We start from the raw sequence: 16454 nt of genomic DNA, 5'->3' as shown, positions 1-16454 counted from the left end.
GAGACATTTATGTTTCCTTTTCTATGAACTATCTTTGTGTGTGTGTGTGTGTGTGTGTGTGTGTGTGTGTGTGTGTGTGGTACTGGGGGTGGAGCCCAGGGGCTTTTCTACCTCGGGGCTATACTCCCAGACCTATTTTATATATTTTTTATTTGGAAACAGGGTCTCACTAAAGTTAGTGAGAGCCTCACTCAGTAGCTGAGGCTGGCTTCAAACCTGTTCGATCCTCCTGTCTCAGTCTCTGAAGAATGGGGATTACAAGCGTGCGCCACCATGCTGAGCTCATTATTAAATTTTAGTCTTACTAGTTTGTAGAAATACTTTTCTATGTTAGAGAAATTAACTCTCCAAAACTGAATTGAGAGCTAGTACTATAGCTTAGTGATAGAGTGCTTGCCAAAGCCCTGGGTTCAATCCCCAGAACTGAAAAAATAAAATCTTTTGTAATCTCAAGTTATGGATATTATTTTTGTATAAGTTTTGGGGGTAGAGGGTATTGAATCCAGAGGCAGCCTACGTGTATGCCATACCCCAAATTGAACCCAGGGGCATTCTACTTCCGAGTTATACCCCTAGCCTGATGTTTTATTATTTATTTAGAAACAGGGTCTCACTAAGTTGTAGAGGGCCTCAATAAGTAACTGAGGCTGGCCACAAATCTGCATTCCTCCTGTCTCAGCCTCCTGAGTACTGGGATTTCAAGTGTGTACCACCATGCCCGGCTCTTTTCCTTTTTTTTTTTTTTTAAATACAACACACATTTATTCTTACAGTTCTGTAGACTGAACACATTTCACTGGGCTAAAAATCAAGGTACCAGCAGGCCTGCACTCCTTCCCGGATGCTCTAGGGGAAAGTCTGGCTCTCCTGTTTAGTCTGAAGAGGCTGCCTAGAGGCTTCAGCACGTCGCTTCTTCTCCCCACAAGTCCAGCAATGTTGTGTCTCTGGCCATTTTTTTCCTTTCTCTTTCCTTCCTTCCTTCCTTCCTTCCTTCCTTCCTTCCTTCCTTCCTCCTCCTCCTCCTCCTCCTCCTCCTCCTCCTCCTCCTCCTCCTCCTCCTCCTCCTCTTCTTCTTCTTCTTCTTCTTCTTCTTCTTCTTCTTTTCTCTCTCTCTCTCTCTCTCTCTCTCTCTCTCTCTCTCTCTCTCTCTCTCTCTCTCTTTTTGCGGTACTGGGGATGGAACCCAGGGGCATTCTGCCTACAAGCTACAGTCCTAGCCCTATTTTTTATTCTTTATTTTGAAACAGGGTCACACTGAGTTGTGGAGGGCTTCACTAAGTAGCTGAGGCTGGCTGCAAACCAGGATCTTCCTGTCTCAGCCTCCCAAATGCTGGGATCACAAGTGTGTGCCGCCACGACTGCTTTCTCTGACCATTTTCTTTTTTCTTTTTTTTTTTTTTTATTGGTGCACTGTATTCATACATCATAGTAGGATACATACTTTTGTAGACATACATGCACATTTTTCCCAGTCAACCCCCACCCAATCCCCACCCCATTCTCTCCCTATCCCTCCCTCCCATGCTTGGCTTAGTAGTTGACATCTAGTATTATGGCAATTTATCTAAAATTAAAAATGATAATCTCACATAACAGTTTCATTTGTCTGATACCAAGCTTTTGATGACTTAAAGATAACGTTTCAATATTTCTTTTTGCTTTCTTTCTTACCAGAGAATATTTTTTTTCTATTTTTTAGGTGAAACTATCATATATTTATGTATTTATTTTTCAGAAAAAAATCTATCCTAATATGGAATATGGAGTCTAGGTACCCAAAACGATCTTGAAAAAGAACAAAGCTAGCAGATATATATTTTCTGATTTCAAACCATATAAAGCTACAATAATTGAAACAGTGTAGTACTATTCTAAAGGCAGATATATAAACCATTGGAGTTAAATAAAAGCCTAGAGCTAAATTCTTCCCTATATTGTCAAGTTATTTTTGACAAGGTTTCCACGAACATTTGGTGGTGGAAATGATAATCTTTTAACTAAATATTGTTAAAAAATAATAATTACATGGAAAAGAATAAAATTGGACCCTTACCTAATCCCATATACAAATATTAACTCAAAATAGATAATAGACCTAAATATAAATCTTAAGACTATAAACTTTTAGGAGAAAATCTGGGTCATAAAACCTCACAACATTGAAATTGGCAGTGATTTCTTGGTTATGATTTCAATGGCACAGGCAACAGAGGAGTATACAGACTCCCTAAAAAAAAAAAAAAAATTGTATATCCAAAGACAATGTAAACAGAGTTAACAGTTACTAATAGAATGGGATAAAATATTTCCAATTGCTATATCTGAAGGTATATTAATATTCAAACTAGAAATCCTAAAAATTAACAACAATAAAGGTAAACAATACCATTTAGAGATAGGTAAAAGACTAACATAAATAATGAATCTCCACAGATAACCAATCTTAATTGTCTGTTGGATGGAAACTCTTGTTTCTCTGGTTCTGGTGTGTGTTACCTATTTCTTCTTTGTAGTTAATCTCTTTGAGTATTTTCTGTAGTGCTGGTTTTGAAGACATAAATTCCTTCAGTTTCTGTTTGTCATGGAAGCTTCTTATTTCTCCATCTAATTTGATAGAAAGTTTTGCTGGGTAGGAAATTTTTGGCTGGAAGTTGTTTTCTTTCAGAGTTTGGAATATGTTACTCCAAGCCCTTCTGGCTCTCATGACTTGGTTTGGGAAGTCTGGAGTGATTCTAATTGGTTTGCCTCTGAATGTCACTTGGCCCTTTGCTTTTGTTGCCTTTAAGATTCTCTGCTTGGCTTCCACATTGGTCATTTTGACAATTATGTGGCGTGGGGATCCTCTTCTCCGATCCTGTCTAAAGGGAGTTCTATAAGTTTCCTGGACCTGTGTATCGACCTCTTGCTCTATGTCTGGAAAATTTTCTGCTATTACTTCCTTGAAGAGATTGTTGATCCCTTTGGTTTCACTTTCTTTTCCCTCCTCTATTCCAATTATTCTTAGGTTAGCTCTCTTAAAATGGGCCCATATTTCTTCAATATCAGATTCCTGCTGTCGGATATTTTTTTCTAGATTAGAAACTGTGTGTTCATTTTTGGATTGCTCATCTTCTAAGAGCGAGATTCTGTTCTCCATGTGTTCTAATCGGTTGTTTGTGCTTTGAATTGAGGCCTTTACTTCCTTAATTGCATCCTTTATCTCTTTTTGGCTCTCTCTGAGTTCTTTTCGAAGCACCTCTATTATTTCTACAGTTATTTTCCTGATTTGATCTTCTAGAAATCTCTGATTTTCAGTTTTATCGGGTTCTGATGTTGTGGCGTTGTGGGCATTTATTGCTCCAGTATTTTTCCTCTTTCCCATGATTTCCGATGTTTGTGCCTTCTCTGGGTTCTTCCCTTGGGTCACTATGACTTCGCTTAAGGTGTTCTGGATCTCGAGTCAGTAGTATCTCAGACCCCACTACTCCTTTACTGGGTTTTATCACAGAGTCTCGGACCCAGAGAGTCGATAGAGGCTGTTTTAGACTGTGGGGGGTGCCAGGTTGGGCGTTCTCCTATGGTGTGATATCTCTGCCACCGCCCCTCCTCCACTGGGTCAAGTCCCAGGGAGTACAGTACTGGGATTTCTCCTCTGTGGCCCGCAATTTGACTCACTGTTCTTGAGTACGCAGATGTAGCTGTACTGGCCTCGCTGAATTCGCTGCTGCTGCCTCCGGTGGCAATATGGCGCCGCTGCTACGGCCTCGGCTATGGGGCTGGCGTTTTTCTTCTTGATTTTGATTTCTACTCTGAATCCCTGCAGCGTGTGCTGAGCTCCGCCACTGGGAGCTTTAGATGCTCTCTGCGCGGAGAAATCCCGCCTAGCTGTTCCGCAGTGGCTCACCTCGGCTTGCTGTAGCCGTCCCGTGAATTCGCTGGTGCCTCCGGCAGTATGGCGCTGCTGCCGCGTCTGCCGCGTCCTCGGGCGCGAGGCCGGTGTATCTCCTCTGTGGCTCTGTTCTCAGTCCGCTTTCTCTCTGGAGCCTGGTGATTTTTTGTTTCACTGGTGATGGTGTTTTCTGGCTATGAAAGGCGCTGATTTTGTGGTAATGGAGATTTGTTGTTAGCGGGGCTCTTAAGCCCCGCTTTTCTCGGTCGCCATCTTCCCGGAAGTCCTCCTTTTTTCTTTTGAAACAGGGTCTCACAAAGTTGCTGAGGGTCTCACAAAATTGCTGAAATTGGCCTTGAAGTACTGAGAGGCATGAGCCATTATGCCATCACGCTAAGCTCATGAACATTATTTTTGTTTGATTGTTTGCTTTTGTGGTACTCAGGATTAAGCCCAGGGGCATTCTGCCTCTGAGCTATATCCCTAGCCCTAATTTTTAATTTTAATTATTTAAAATATTATTATTATTATTATTATTATTATTATTATTACTATTATTATTATTACTACTACTATTGCAGGACTGGGAATTGAACCCAGGGGCATTCTACCTCCAAGCTCCAACCCTTTTTTTTATTCTTTATTTTGAAACAGGGTGTCACTAAGTTGTGGAGGGGCCTCACTAAGTAGCTGAAGCTGGCCAGGAACTTGAGATCCTCCTGTCTCAGCCTCCCAAGTGCTGGGATTACAAGTGTATGCCTCCACACCCTGCTTAATTTTTAATTTTATCTATTTTTATTATTAATTAATTAATTATTTATTTATTTTGCAAGTCTGGGGATGGAACACAGGGGCATTCAACCTCCGAGCTACACCCCTAACCTATTTTTTATTCTTTATTTTGAAACCGGGTCTCACTGAGTTGCAGAGGGCCTCACTAAATAGCCGAGGCTGTCCGGGAACGGTAATCCTCCGGTCTCAGCCGCCTGAATGCTGGGATTACAAGCGTGCGCCACCACGCCCGGCTTTAATTTTTATTTTTGAAATGGTCTCACTAAGTTGATGAGTCTCACTAGTTGCTGAAGCCATCTTTGAAACTGCCTGTCGCAGCCTCCCAAATACTGGGATTACAAGAAAAAAGATGATAAACAATGTTCAGCTATGAACACTGTTTTTGCCTGTAAATCTTTAATAGATTGGGAATTATGGCAGTGTAGTGTGCGGAGAATGGATCCAACATTTTTTTTTCTTTTCTAGTTGGCTCACTTGTTTGGCTGGGAGACTTTCTGCTGGTGTCATTCTTGGATTGTCTTCCACATGCTCATGGATCACATTTCTGTTTGCCTTGCCCAGAGATCAAAACTCAGATGCCTGTAGAGACTAAGCAGGTTACATAAAAGGGCGGAGAGTGCCAGGTGGGGAGGATAGCCAACTGGAAATGGGATGGCATACTTTTCTAAAGAGGACAGCCACTACCTGGCGCCTGCTGATTTTTCACTTTCACAAATGCAGTAGGCCCAGTGCTGCCAGACTTGTCAAGAGAAGTTGGAAATATAGATTTTTTTTAATATGTAAACCCTTGATTTTAAAATGGCAACTGCAATTTTAAAATTTTAAATACAAACAAAATGTGGCTTCAGGCCAGATTTGGCCCAAAGAAGACTTCTAATATCCTTGGCCAAGGAAAAAACTTTCCAACAACAACTTTATTTTCTATGAGAAAATGCAGTCATAATCTAGTTGTTTTACAGCCTTGCAGCTTTTTAGCTGGGGGTTGGAGAAGAGGGCTAAAAAGTAAGGACCCTCTCTATGAGCCGAAGTCTTTGCATGCACAAAATGAAAGATTAATTGTTGAAGTACAATCATTGCACTATCCTACCTTTATTCCAAGTACAGAAGAATGTGGATTTGGTCATTTATTGCAGGTGTGTGTGTGTGTGTGTGTGTGTGTGTGTGTGTGTGTGTGTGTGTGTGTGTGTGTTGGATTCTAGGGATTGAACCCAAGGGTATTCTACTACTGGGCTATCCTCCCAGACCTTTTTATTTTTTATTTATCAAGGGTCTTGATAAATTAAGGCAGGCTGGCTTCCAACCTGCAATCCTCCTGTCTCAGCCTCCGAAGTATTGGGATTACAGAGGTGGCCATTGTGCTGAGATTATAGGAAATTCTTGACTCTGGATATTTGGATTTTAAAAAATGGACTTTGCCGGGTGTGGTGGCACGCGCTTGTAATCCCCCGCGCTTGGGAGGCAGAGACAGGAGGATCATGCAGGTTCAAAGCCAGCCGCGTGCGCTGGCTTAGGAGACCCTGTTTCCAAATAAAAATGTAAAAATAGGTCTGGGAGTGTAGCCCGGAGGTAGAAGGGCTTCCAGGAACCCCAGTACCAAAAATAAATAAATAAATAAATAAATAAATAAATAAGTAAGTAAGTAAATAAATGGACTTTAAGTTTTCCAGCTCTGTGTTTTTCATTTTGCCAAGATGACAGAATGGTACATGCCTTTGGGAGGCTAACTCTTCTTCAGCTACTGATTCTGGAACTAAAATTGTGGTATAGGCTTGTTTTTCTTCCCTTCTCATCTCCACTGCTGGTGGTTGGGAAAGGGAGTAATCGCTGTGTTCTCAGCATTTTTAGTGGGATAAAATTTGTCCTAATGATAAAGTTTCCAGAATTTACACCTTTCAACTAAAAAAACCTTAAGGTCATGGGGATCTTTTTTGGGTTGCTAATGAATATGACTTCTTCCCAAGGGCAGATCTAGATTTCATAGAACCTGACAAGAGGATCTGGGTTCTGGGACAGCTTCTGCTACTTAGGCCCTTTGAGACCCTGTTTCAAAATAAAAAATAAAAAATAAAAAATAGGGTTGGGGTGCCATTCGGAGGTAGGATGTCTCAAGGTTCCATCCCCAGTACCGCAAAATAAATAACTAAATAAATAAATACCGTTAAATTCAGACTTGTCATCTCCTCTGATTCTACAACCGTGTACAGGATTTCCATGCCGCACAACACCGCCCTATGGAATAATTCCTGTCTCCTTTCTATAAAGGAGTCAGGTAGAGCACAACCACGTTAAACATCGCTAAATCTCTTTTCAACCAGGCTTGGGGGCCCACGAAGGTAATCCCAGTATTTGGGAGGCTGAGGCAGGAGTATTGCAGATTGCAGGTTCGTGGCCAGCCTCAGTTATTTAGTGAGGCCTTCTGCAACTCAGTGAGACCCTGTTTCAAAATAAAAAAGAGCTGGGCGTGGTGGCACATGCTCGTAATCCCCGCGTTCGGGAGGCTGAGACAGGAGGATCACACAGGTTCAAAGCCAGCTTCAGCAACTTAGTGAGGCTCTCTCTCAGCAACTTAGTGAGACCCTGTTTTCAAATAAAGTATAAAATAGGTCTGGGAGTATAGCCTGGAGGTAGAAAAGCCCCTGGATTTCATCCCCAGTACGACCAAAAATTAAATAAAAAATAGGAGTGTAGCTTGGAGGTAGAATGCCCCTGGGTTCCATCCCAAACACTTTATATCAATAAGCTCTTTTCTCTCCACATTTCTACAAGGCTCCGGCTCCAGGCTCAGCAAGAGTGGCACCAAGTGAGGATTGTTTGGGGAAGGGCGAGAGGAGGGAATGCGCACAAACGGATCAGACAGAGGGTTGGGACTGAGGTTCCCGGGAGAGGCGGCCCGCGCCAGGCCGGCGCCCTGCTTCCCCGCGCCGCGCATGCTCCGTGCGGCGGGGCTGGGGGCGGGGAGAGGGGCGTGGTTGCCGGCGGCTCGGGGCGGGGCCAGGGGCGGGGCGTGCCGCCGCGGCGGGACCTGGAGCTCGGCGGCGGCGGCGGCGGCGAAGGGGCGGCGGCCACACGGGGCGCGCCGGCGAGGGGCCCGCTCTGCCGCTCGCGGCCTCGGGAGGCGCCCGGCGGCCGGCGGCGCTGCCTGCGCGGAGGGCGGAGTGAGGCGATGAGCGGCCCGGCAGCCGCCGCCGCGGTCCGCCCGCCGCGGCCGTAGCGGGAGTCGGGCGAGGCGCCGGCAGCCTCCCGCGCCGGGCTGCGAGCGCAGACAAAGGAGGAGCGGGCGCCGCGGGCGAGGACGGCGAGGAGGAGGCGCCGCTGCCGGCCCGGCCCGGGCTCCCGATGCGGAGGCGCTGCCGCCGGGGCCATGCAGCAGGCGCCGCAGCCCTACGAGTTCTTCAGCGAGGAGAACAGTCCGAAATGGCGGGGACTGCTGGTGTCGGCCCTGCGGAAGGTCAGTGCGCGGCGCGGGCGGGCGGCCGCTCGCTGCCGGCCTCGGCGCCCGGGCCGCGCCGCGAGTGCCTGTTGCATCCTGAAGGACGTTTGCTCAAGGGTTTTTTTTTTTTTAATTTTTACTTTTTTTTTTTTTGGCCCTGTCCCGGAAGGAAGGTTTTGTTATGATCATAAAACTGGATTTCATGTTGCAGTCATTTCGTCAGGCAACTTCCGCCGTTGACCAATTTGTTGTCCTCAGGCTGGATTCGGGCGAGAGAAAGTCCCGCCGGTGTTTAGATAGTTTCTAAAACAAAAGCATATTTTCAGGTCGGGTAATTACTTTTAATTAAGTTCTTTGGGGGTGTTCCCCCGCAGGCAGTTTGCTTGACAAGGTTGGCCACTTACTTATGAGGCAATGCTTTTTTGTAATGTGGATGCGTTTCACATGTGTGAATGTCAGTGAGTCATAATACTCATTTTGCAGTTCTTGAGGTAAATCTAAAGCGCCTCCTCACTTGCAAAAAAAAAAAAAAAAGTCTTGCCTGAATATAAAGATTTCCCATGTTAAAATTTAGCCGATTTCTTCACTGGGTGAAATTTAGAACATAGAATCTAAGGAACAAGAAAAGGGGCAGCTCATACCAATCACTCAAGTTTGGCTGCATTGCTAACGGTGCCATCCATATCACCTGTACATGGTGTCAGTCTTCCTCTGTGAATTTGAGTAATTATGTTATTGTTTTTATAATAAATTTTTGTAAAGACTAAACAAATTTGAAGACTACGGGTTCAGGACTAGCCATAATGTCTGTAGGACATGTGCTCCCTTTGCCACTGATGCAGACTTAATCCATTCTGGCCTTTATACAAAATAACCAAGAATAAATTTTAAACTAATAAAGAAAAATAAACATTAATTTGAAAGACTGTACTTGAGCAGACTGTGGTGGCACATGCCTGTAATCCCTGTACTTGGGAGACTGAGATAGGAAGATAACAGGTTCGTGGCCAGCCTCAGCTAGTTAGTGAGGCCCTCCCAACTTAGTGAGACCCTGTTTCAAAATAAAGAATAAAAAATAGGGCTGGAGGTGTAGCTTGGAGGTAGAATGCCCCAGGGTTCCATCTCCAGTACTGCAAAACAAAAAACAGAACAAAACTGTACTTGGAAAACAATTCTTCATACATTAAATTCCTGGAAATGGCAAGGAAGTAAGCCAGACATGGTGGTGCATCTAATCCTAGTATTTGGGAGACTGAGACAGGAGGATTGCAGTTTCAAGGCTAGTCTCGGCAAGGCCCTCAGCAATTTATCAAGACCTGGTTTCAAAATTAAAAAATAAAATAGGGCTGTGGGTGTGACTCAGGTAGAATGCCCCTGGGTTCAATCCATAGTACAAAACAAACCGACCAGTGTGTGTGTGTGTGTGTGTGTGTGTGTGTGTGTGTGTGTGTGTGACTGGGGATTGAATCCAGGGTGGGCTATCTCTGAGCTACATCCCTAGCTCTATTTGTTTTTTTAAATTTGAAACAGGATCTCCCTAAATTACCAGGGTCTGGCCTTAAACTTGTGCTCCTCCTGTTTTAGCCTCCCAAGTACTGGGATTACAGGTGTGCACTACCATGTCTTACTTTGTTCCATCATGTCCTGCTGCATTTTAAAAATAAAGATATTTTCCTTCATGCATTCAGAATTTAACGTTTTTATTTCCATAATTTTTACAATGAGGTATTGCTTCTCTTGGGGCAAACACCAGGTCCTGCCTTTTTAAAGCACTTGGTGGAGGTGGCTATCATTTCACTGTTCTAAAGTATTAAATTGACCATGTGTAGCCCAATTCTGCAAGGAGAACAGATGAAATGGAATGTGGGCTGAGTGGTGATAATGAACTCTGGCCTGATTTAAAAGGCAAAGGGGAAAATGCTCAGGTCCTAATTAGTCTTCTAACACAGAACTGTGAGTGTAGTTATCAGGTAGGCCTATATTGTCTCCAGTGTGATACAGGTATATAACCATTAGTACATTTTAGTAGGTAGGAAATAGTATTTAGGTATAAGTACCTTTAACTCTACTAATCCTTTATGTATGGATTCAAATTTCTTTTTTCAGGTTAGGTTGACAGCAAAACCAGGAGTAGCATCCAATCCTAGACCATTACTTTGCACTTTTATGTTGTATTCCACAATTGTGTTATATCCTTTGCTTATAAAATAAATACATCTAAAGCTGAATGTGGTAACACGTGCCTGTAATCCCTGTACTGGAAGGCTGAAACCGGAGGATTGCAAGTTCAAGGCCAATCTCAGCAGCTTTTCAAAATAAAAAGAGCCAGGGGTATACCATGGAGGTAGAATGCCTCTGGGTTCACTTCCCAGGACCAATAAATAAATAAATACAACTGAGAAAAATTGGCCTTTTGTGGTGAATTCAAAAGAAATTTCAAATAATTTATTAATTTACTATTACAGAATAGCAGTACATTCCTATAGAAAATATTTCTTTGGAAAACTTTTGGTGAAAGTAACTTGGATTATATCCAGTTTTATGGTATATGAGACACTGCAACATGTAGGTTTGTTGTGCCTGCTCAGAGTTGTAGCTTTTAAGGTGTTCAGGATTCACTCTGCAGAAAGCTTTAAGTTCTAGCATGTGTCTGTCAATCCTGTCTTTGCAAGATGAGAATTTCTGTCATTTCTAGGGGAACTGTCTTTATATTCAAAGCATCTAGGACTAGAGATAAAGCTCAGTGAAATGAAATAAAACTAGAACTTGACCTCTTTTCTCCAGCTCACCATATAGTTACCAAGACTGCCAGGATTTGACTATAATATTTCTTTCCTCCACTTGGTGTTGCCATTGAACATGTAATATATTCTAGCTTTATGCTTTCATTTAACATGTATTCAACACATTTTAGGTACTTGTTACCATGATGGATCCTAAGATTACAAAAATAAGTTTTAAAAGTAAAGGCCTTCCTCTAAAGGTATTTACCATGTAGTCCAAAAATTCTAAATTTTGAAGTTTTGGGTTATATAAATAAGATAGCAATTCTGAGCTCAGGTTTCTGTAAGGGGTGTCTAATATGTAAGAAGAGCAGTGTAGTTTAGTTGGCTCTGTCAGGTTAGCCATTTGGATATCTGGGTAGAACCTCCATAACTGTTAAAATGGAATTTTCAGAAAGGTGAAATTGTCACTTTTGTGCAAATGTCAATGAACATATGTCAATGATTTTAGGTCATTTAATGAGGAATCTAATAAGACGTTAAAGGCACTTATATAAACATTTAAGCATTTATAGGCCAATTAATAAGGAAATATTAAGGTGGTTGTGTTAGAACATAAAACAGTAAGAGAACAAGAACATAAAAGAGTTTTAGGTTATCTTTTTTTTTTTTTTTTTTTTGCACTGGGGATTGAACCCGGGCATTCTGCCTCCAAGATATATCTCCTAGCCCTTTAAATTTTGTTTATTTATTTATTATTTTATCCTTTAAATTTTGTTTATTTATTTATTATTTACTTTGAGGACTGAGAACTGTACCCAGAGAGGCCTATCTCTGAATTACATACCAACTTATTTATTTATTTATTTATTTATTTATTTATTTATTTATGGTACTGGGTATGGAATCCATGGGCTTTCTAACTCCAGGCCACACTCCCAGACCTATTTTGTATTTTATTTAGAAACAGGGTCTCATTAAGTTACTGATAGCTTCACTAAACTGCTGAGGCTGACTTTGAACCTACATGATCCTCCTGTCTCAGCTTCCCAAGTACTGGGACCCAGCTTATCTATTTATATTTTTGAAACAGAGTCTGGCTAAGTTGCCCAGGATCTTGTTAAGTTGCTGAGGCTGGCCTTGAACCTGTAGTACTCCTGTCTCAGCCTTCCAAATACTAGGATTATAGGTATACACCACTGCATCCAGCTCAATTTTGTATTATTTTTCCCAACAAATAGAAGTTATTTGTAGCTCTACCAGCCAAAATTCTATAAATTAATTTTAGAGATTTGTAAGATAGCCTTGTCAATAGGAAGTAATAAAAAGTTCAAACAGAGCATTGCACTAAAAAAATATCTAGTTTGTCCTTTGCTTAGTTTCAAGGTTTGACTAATTTTTATCGAGTATGTATATGTATGTGTGTTTGGCAGTCACCATTGTTTACATTGGAAAAACAAGGGCTGATGGCTTCTGTACCACACATACTAAAATTGGAACGATACAGAGAAGATTAGTATGGCCCGTGTGTCAGGATGCTAATAAATTTGTGAAGTGTTCAAATAAAATAAAAAGAAAATGCAAGGGATTTTTAAGAAAACTGTAAGCATTCATTTCACTATGCAGAAACACAAAGTCTGAGAAATGGATTTATGGAAAACTAAGAGTTGAAGTGGAAATGGGTTGTTCTTTAACTTTTCATTAATTTATTTTGGTGGTGCTGAGAATTGAACCCTGGACCTTCATACATTCTACTGCTATTCTACACTCCCAGCCCTTTAACTTTTAAAATAAAACCTCACCTAAGGGCATTTAAAAACATATAGAGCTATGGTGCAAAGTGAGTTGACACAACTCATGGATAATACATGGATCCTTAACATTACTGTTAAATTATGTATCTTCCCTAAAAGAGCCAGGAACATAAATGCCTTCACAACTACTCCTCAAGAACATTAAAGGTATCATATTACTTGGAGGGAAAAAAAAGAGCCTGGGTTGTATTCCTAAATGTAAATGTAGTTTATTGCTTTTTGACTTTGAAGCAGTTTTTGCACTTTGTACTTGTGTATTTCATTGTATGATGATATAAACCAGCATTCTTCCTATGAAAAATATGCCTTGAAATAATTTTATAAGGTTTTTCAGCCTGTGATATTTTCTTTGTAGATAATTTTTCTGTAAGGGGTCCTTTACCAGGCTAACCCTGGGAGTGGGGGAAAATGCCTTTTGTCTTTACCATCTGTAGTTACAAATGTTGGAGAGCGCTAGAAAGAATTGGTTGCATTCCTGGGTCTAATTTTATTCAAGTTAAATATTGACTCTTCCACCCTGTGACAATTTGCTCTTGGATATCTGTCTAAAAGACTAAGTAGAAAGCATGGCGGCGCACACTTGTAATCCCAGCATTCGGGAGGCTGCCCGGAGGATCGCGGTTGAACAGCCTCAGCTACTTAGTGAGGCCTTCCACAACTTAGTGAGACCCTGTTTCAAAATAAAGAATAAAAAACAGAGCAGGAGGTGTAGCTCGGAGGTCCAGTACCCCTGGGTTCCGTCCCCAGATCCACAAAGGAAAAAAAAAAAAAAAGACAAGGGATGTTAGAAAATGTCTCTGATAATTAATAGCAGTCTATGGCAAAAAAAAAAAAAAAAAAAAAGGCAGGAACTTTGAGAAATCTTTTGTGAAATCTTAGAGATGAAAAAAACCTTAAAGATGCTAGTGTTACTGCCTTTGAACCAACATTGTCTCATGGAAGTTTTTTAGGAGACTAAACAGGATTGTTCTGGGCTCCACAAGTATAGTGTGACTTGAGAAAATAAGTGTCATTGATAATAATCAAAGGATGCCCTGCGTTCTGTTCTGGAGGATATATTCAGATCTGTTATTGAGTGTCTGTGTGTGCCAGGCACTATTCTAGATATTGAGGATGTAGCAAGGTGGTAGCAAAGAAGGCTGGGAGAGACTGACAATTACTACTTTAAACAATTATCTGGAAGATCAATAAGAATTAGCAAAAGGGGAGAGCAATCCTAGTGTCTCAGACAAGTAATCTCATTACTTGGGAGGCTGAGACAGGAGGATAGCAAGTTCAAGGCGAGCCTCAGCATCTTAGTGGAACCCTGTTTCAAAAAAAAAATATTGGGCACAGTGGCGCATGCTTATAATCCCAGCATTCTGGAGGCTGAAACCCGAGGACTGCCTCAGCTACTTAGTGAGGCTCTCAGTAACTTAGTGAGACCCTGTTTCAAAATAAAAAATAGGGCAGGGGGTGTAGCTCAGAGGTCGAATGCTCCTGGGTTTCATCCCCAGACCCACGGGAGGGGGTGGGGTGGGGTGGGGAATTGGAGCTGAGGTTGTAGCTCTTAAGGTAGAATGCCCCTGGGTTCCATCCACGCGTGCGCGCTTGCACACACACACACACACACACACACACACACACACACACACACACACTCAAAAGGAGAGAAAATATTTGAGGCATAGGGAAAGGTTTAGAATCTGATTTTATTTAAAGAAGAAAGCCAACTAGTTGGCACATGCCTATAATCCCAGTACTTGGAAGGCTGAGACCGGATGATCACAGGTTCCAGGACAGTCAGCAACTTAGTGAGACCCTATTTCAAAATAAAAAAATGGATAAAGAAAATAAGATGAACCATGAGCCAGTGTGGTAGACCAAGTTAAGAAGTTATGCTTTCTAAGCTGGGCGTGGTGGCGCACGCTTGTAATCCCAGTGTTGGGGAAGCGGAGACAGGAGGATCGCGCTGGTTCAAAGCCAGCCACGCTGTCTTAAGAGACCCTGTTTCCAAATAAAAATATAAAATAGGTCTGGGAGTGTAGCCTGGAGGTAGAAGGGTTTCCAGGAACCCCAGTACCACCAAAAAAAAAAAAAAAAGAAGTTATGCTTTCTACTTTAGACCAAAGAAAGTCTTGTAAGGTTATCATTTATGTAGCATAGTAATTAGATTAACTTAATTACAATTGCTTTTTTAAATTGAAATGTATTTTTTGGGAGGTTGAACCCAGAGACATTTGGAAACAGGGTCTCACTAAGTTGCTGAAAGCCTTGCTAAGTACCAGCTGGCTTTGAACCTGATATCCTCCTGTTTCAGCTTCCCAAGTACTGGGATTACAAACCTGCGCCATCATGCCCAGTTTACAATTGCTTTTTTATTATTTTATTTCTATTTTTTAAATTTTTTTTGGTGGTACTGGGGTTCCTGGAAGCCCTTCTACCTCTGGGCTACACTCCCAGACCTATTTTATACTCTTATTTTTGGAAACAGGGTCTCTTAAGCCAGCGGCTGGCTTCGAACCTGCCTGATCCCCCATCTCCGCCTCCCAAGCACGGGGATTCCAAGCGTGCCACCACGCCAGGCTACAGTTGCTTTTTAAAAAGATTACTCCAAGAGTCAGGTGTGGTGGCACATGTTTGTAATCCCAGTACTTGGGAGGCTGAGACAGGCCAGCCTCAGCTACTTAGTGAGGCCCTCCACAACTTATTTTGAGACCCTGTTTCAAAATAAAGAATAAAAATCAGGCTGGGGATGTAGCTTGGAGGTAGAATGCCCCTGGGTTCAATCCTCAGTACCAAAAAAAAAAAAAAAAAAAAAAAAAAAAAATTTCTCCAGGTGAAAGTCAGAAACTAATAAGCATCCTATGGGGGAGGGAATATATATATTTAACATGAGGCCTGTTCTGGATTTTCTAAAGCTACTGAATACAATAGTAGAACTCAAGGGAACATTTGGAATTATTCCAAACTAATAATGACCCAAACTGACCCAAGGAGTTTAGCCAGAACTGGATGAACATTAGAAATGCATTTTAACTTGCTACATTTAGCTCTCTGTCAGCCATGATTTAATATCCTTTTTCTATTTTCAGTTTAATTTTGGTATGGTATATTTGGAGCAATAATATTCCATTAAAGTGTTTTATGCTGAGTATGTCCAAAGCATTACCTATATTACCACTTGACATAAATCAAATATGTCTTTTATTTTTACCGTAGCCTTTCTATCAAGGAACAATAGTTTGATTATATCTTGTAAGCCTGCACATTTCAATCAGGAAGGAATTTTAATGGAACTAATGGATTTATATTATCTCATGTTGTCCCGTTAAAAATTAACAACCTAAAACTTTTTTTAACATAAAACATCTGATAGTAAGTAGGAAGCTTTTATGAAATGTATAAGATATTATACATATGATATTTTAGTATGTAGTAGTAAAGCAACATAGTGAAAATAACACCAAGATCTAAGTATGAGCATTAGTGTTAGCTCTTCTAAGTAAAGTTTTCTCTATATATTCTCTAGTTTCTTCATTCAGTCATTTTGTAAACTATAATACTACCTTTTACCTAAAAACACTTTGTATGTCTTTTTTTTTTTTTTTTTTTTTTTGCGGGTCTGGGGATGGAACCCGGGGCATTCGACTGCCGAGCTACACCCCCTGCCCTATTTTTTTTTTTTTTTTTTTTGGGGGTACTTGGGGTGGAACCCAGGGGTTTTTCTATCTCCGGGATATACTCCCAGACCTTTTTTTTTTTTTTTTTTTTAGTTTATTTAGAAACAGGATCTCACTAAGTTTCTGAGAGCCTCACTCAGTAGCTGAGGCTGGCTTCGAACCTGT

General features: G+C 41.5%; 1 protein-coding gene across 3 annotated transcripts in view; it reads left to right on the top strand.

Moving 5' to 3' along the window:
* Nucleotides 1–7897: 7897 nt before the first annotated feature.
* Nucleotides 7898–16454, top strand: part of SOS2 (SOS Ras/Rho guanine nucleotide exchange factor 2) — a gene marked incomplete at its 3' end in the record, with an annotated part of 86955 nt that continues 78398 nt past the window's right edge. For all 3 annotated transcript variants that reach the window (XM_080708176.1, XM_080708175.1, XM_080708174.1), the window contains exon 1: nt 7898–8108. In XM_080708176.1, coding sequence (XP_080564302.1) covers nt 8022–8108 — 87 coding nt within the window. In that variant the 5' untranslated portion in view covers nt 7898–8021. The remainder of the gene's footprint in view (nt 8109–16454) is intronic.

The sequence above is a fragment of the Muscardinus avellanarius genome (genome assembly GCF_963383645.1).
Source record: "Muscardinus avellanarius genome assembly, chromosome: 12".
Classification (NCBI taxonomy): Eukaryota; Metazoa; Chordata; class Mammalia; order Rodentia; family Gliridae; genus Muscardinus; species Muscardinus avellanarius.
Note: the sequence above shows the minus strand (reverse complement) of the source record. Positions and strands in the feature narration are given on the sequence as shown.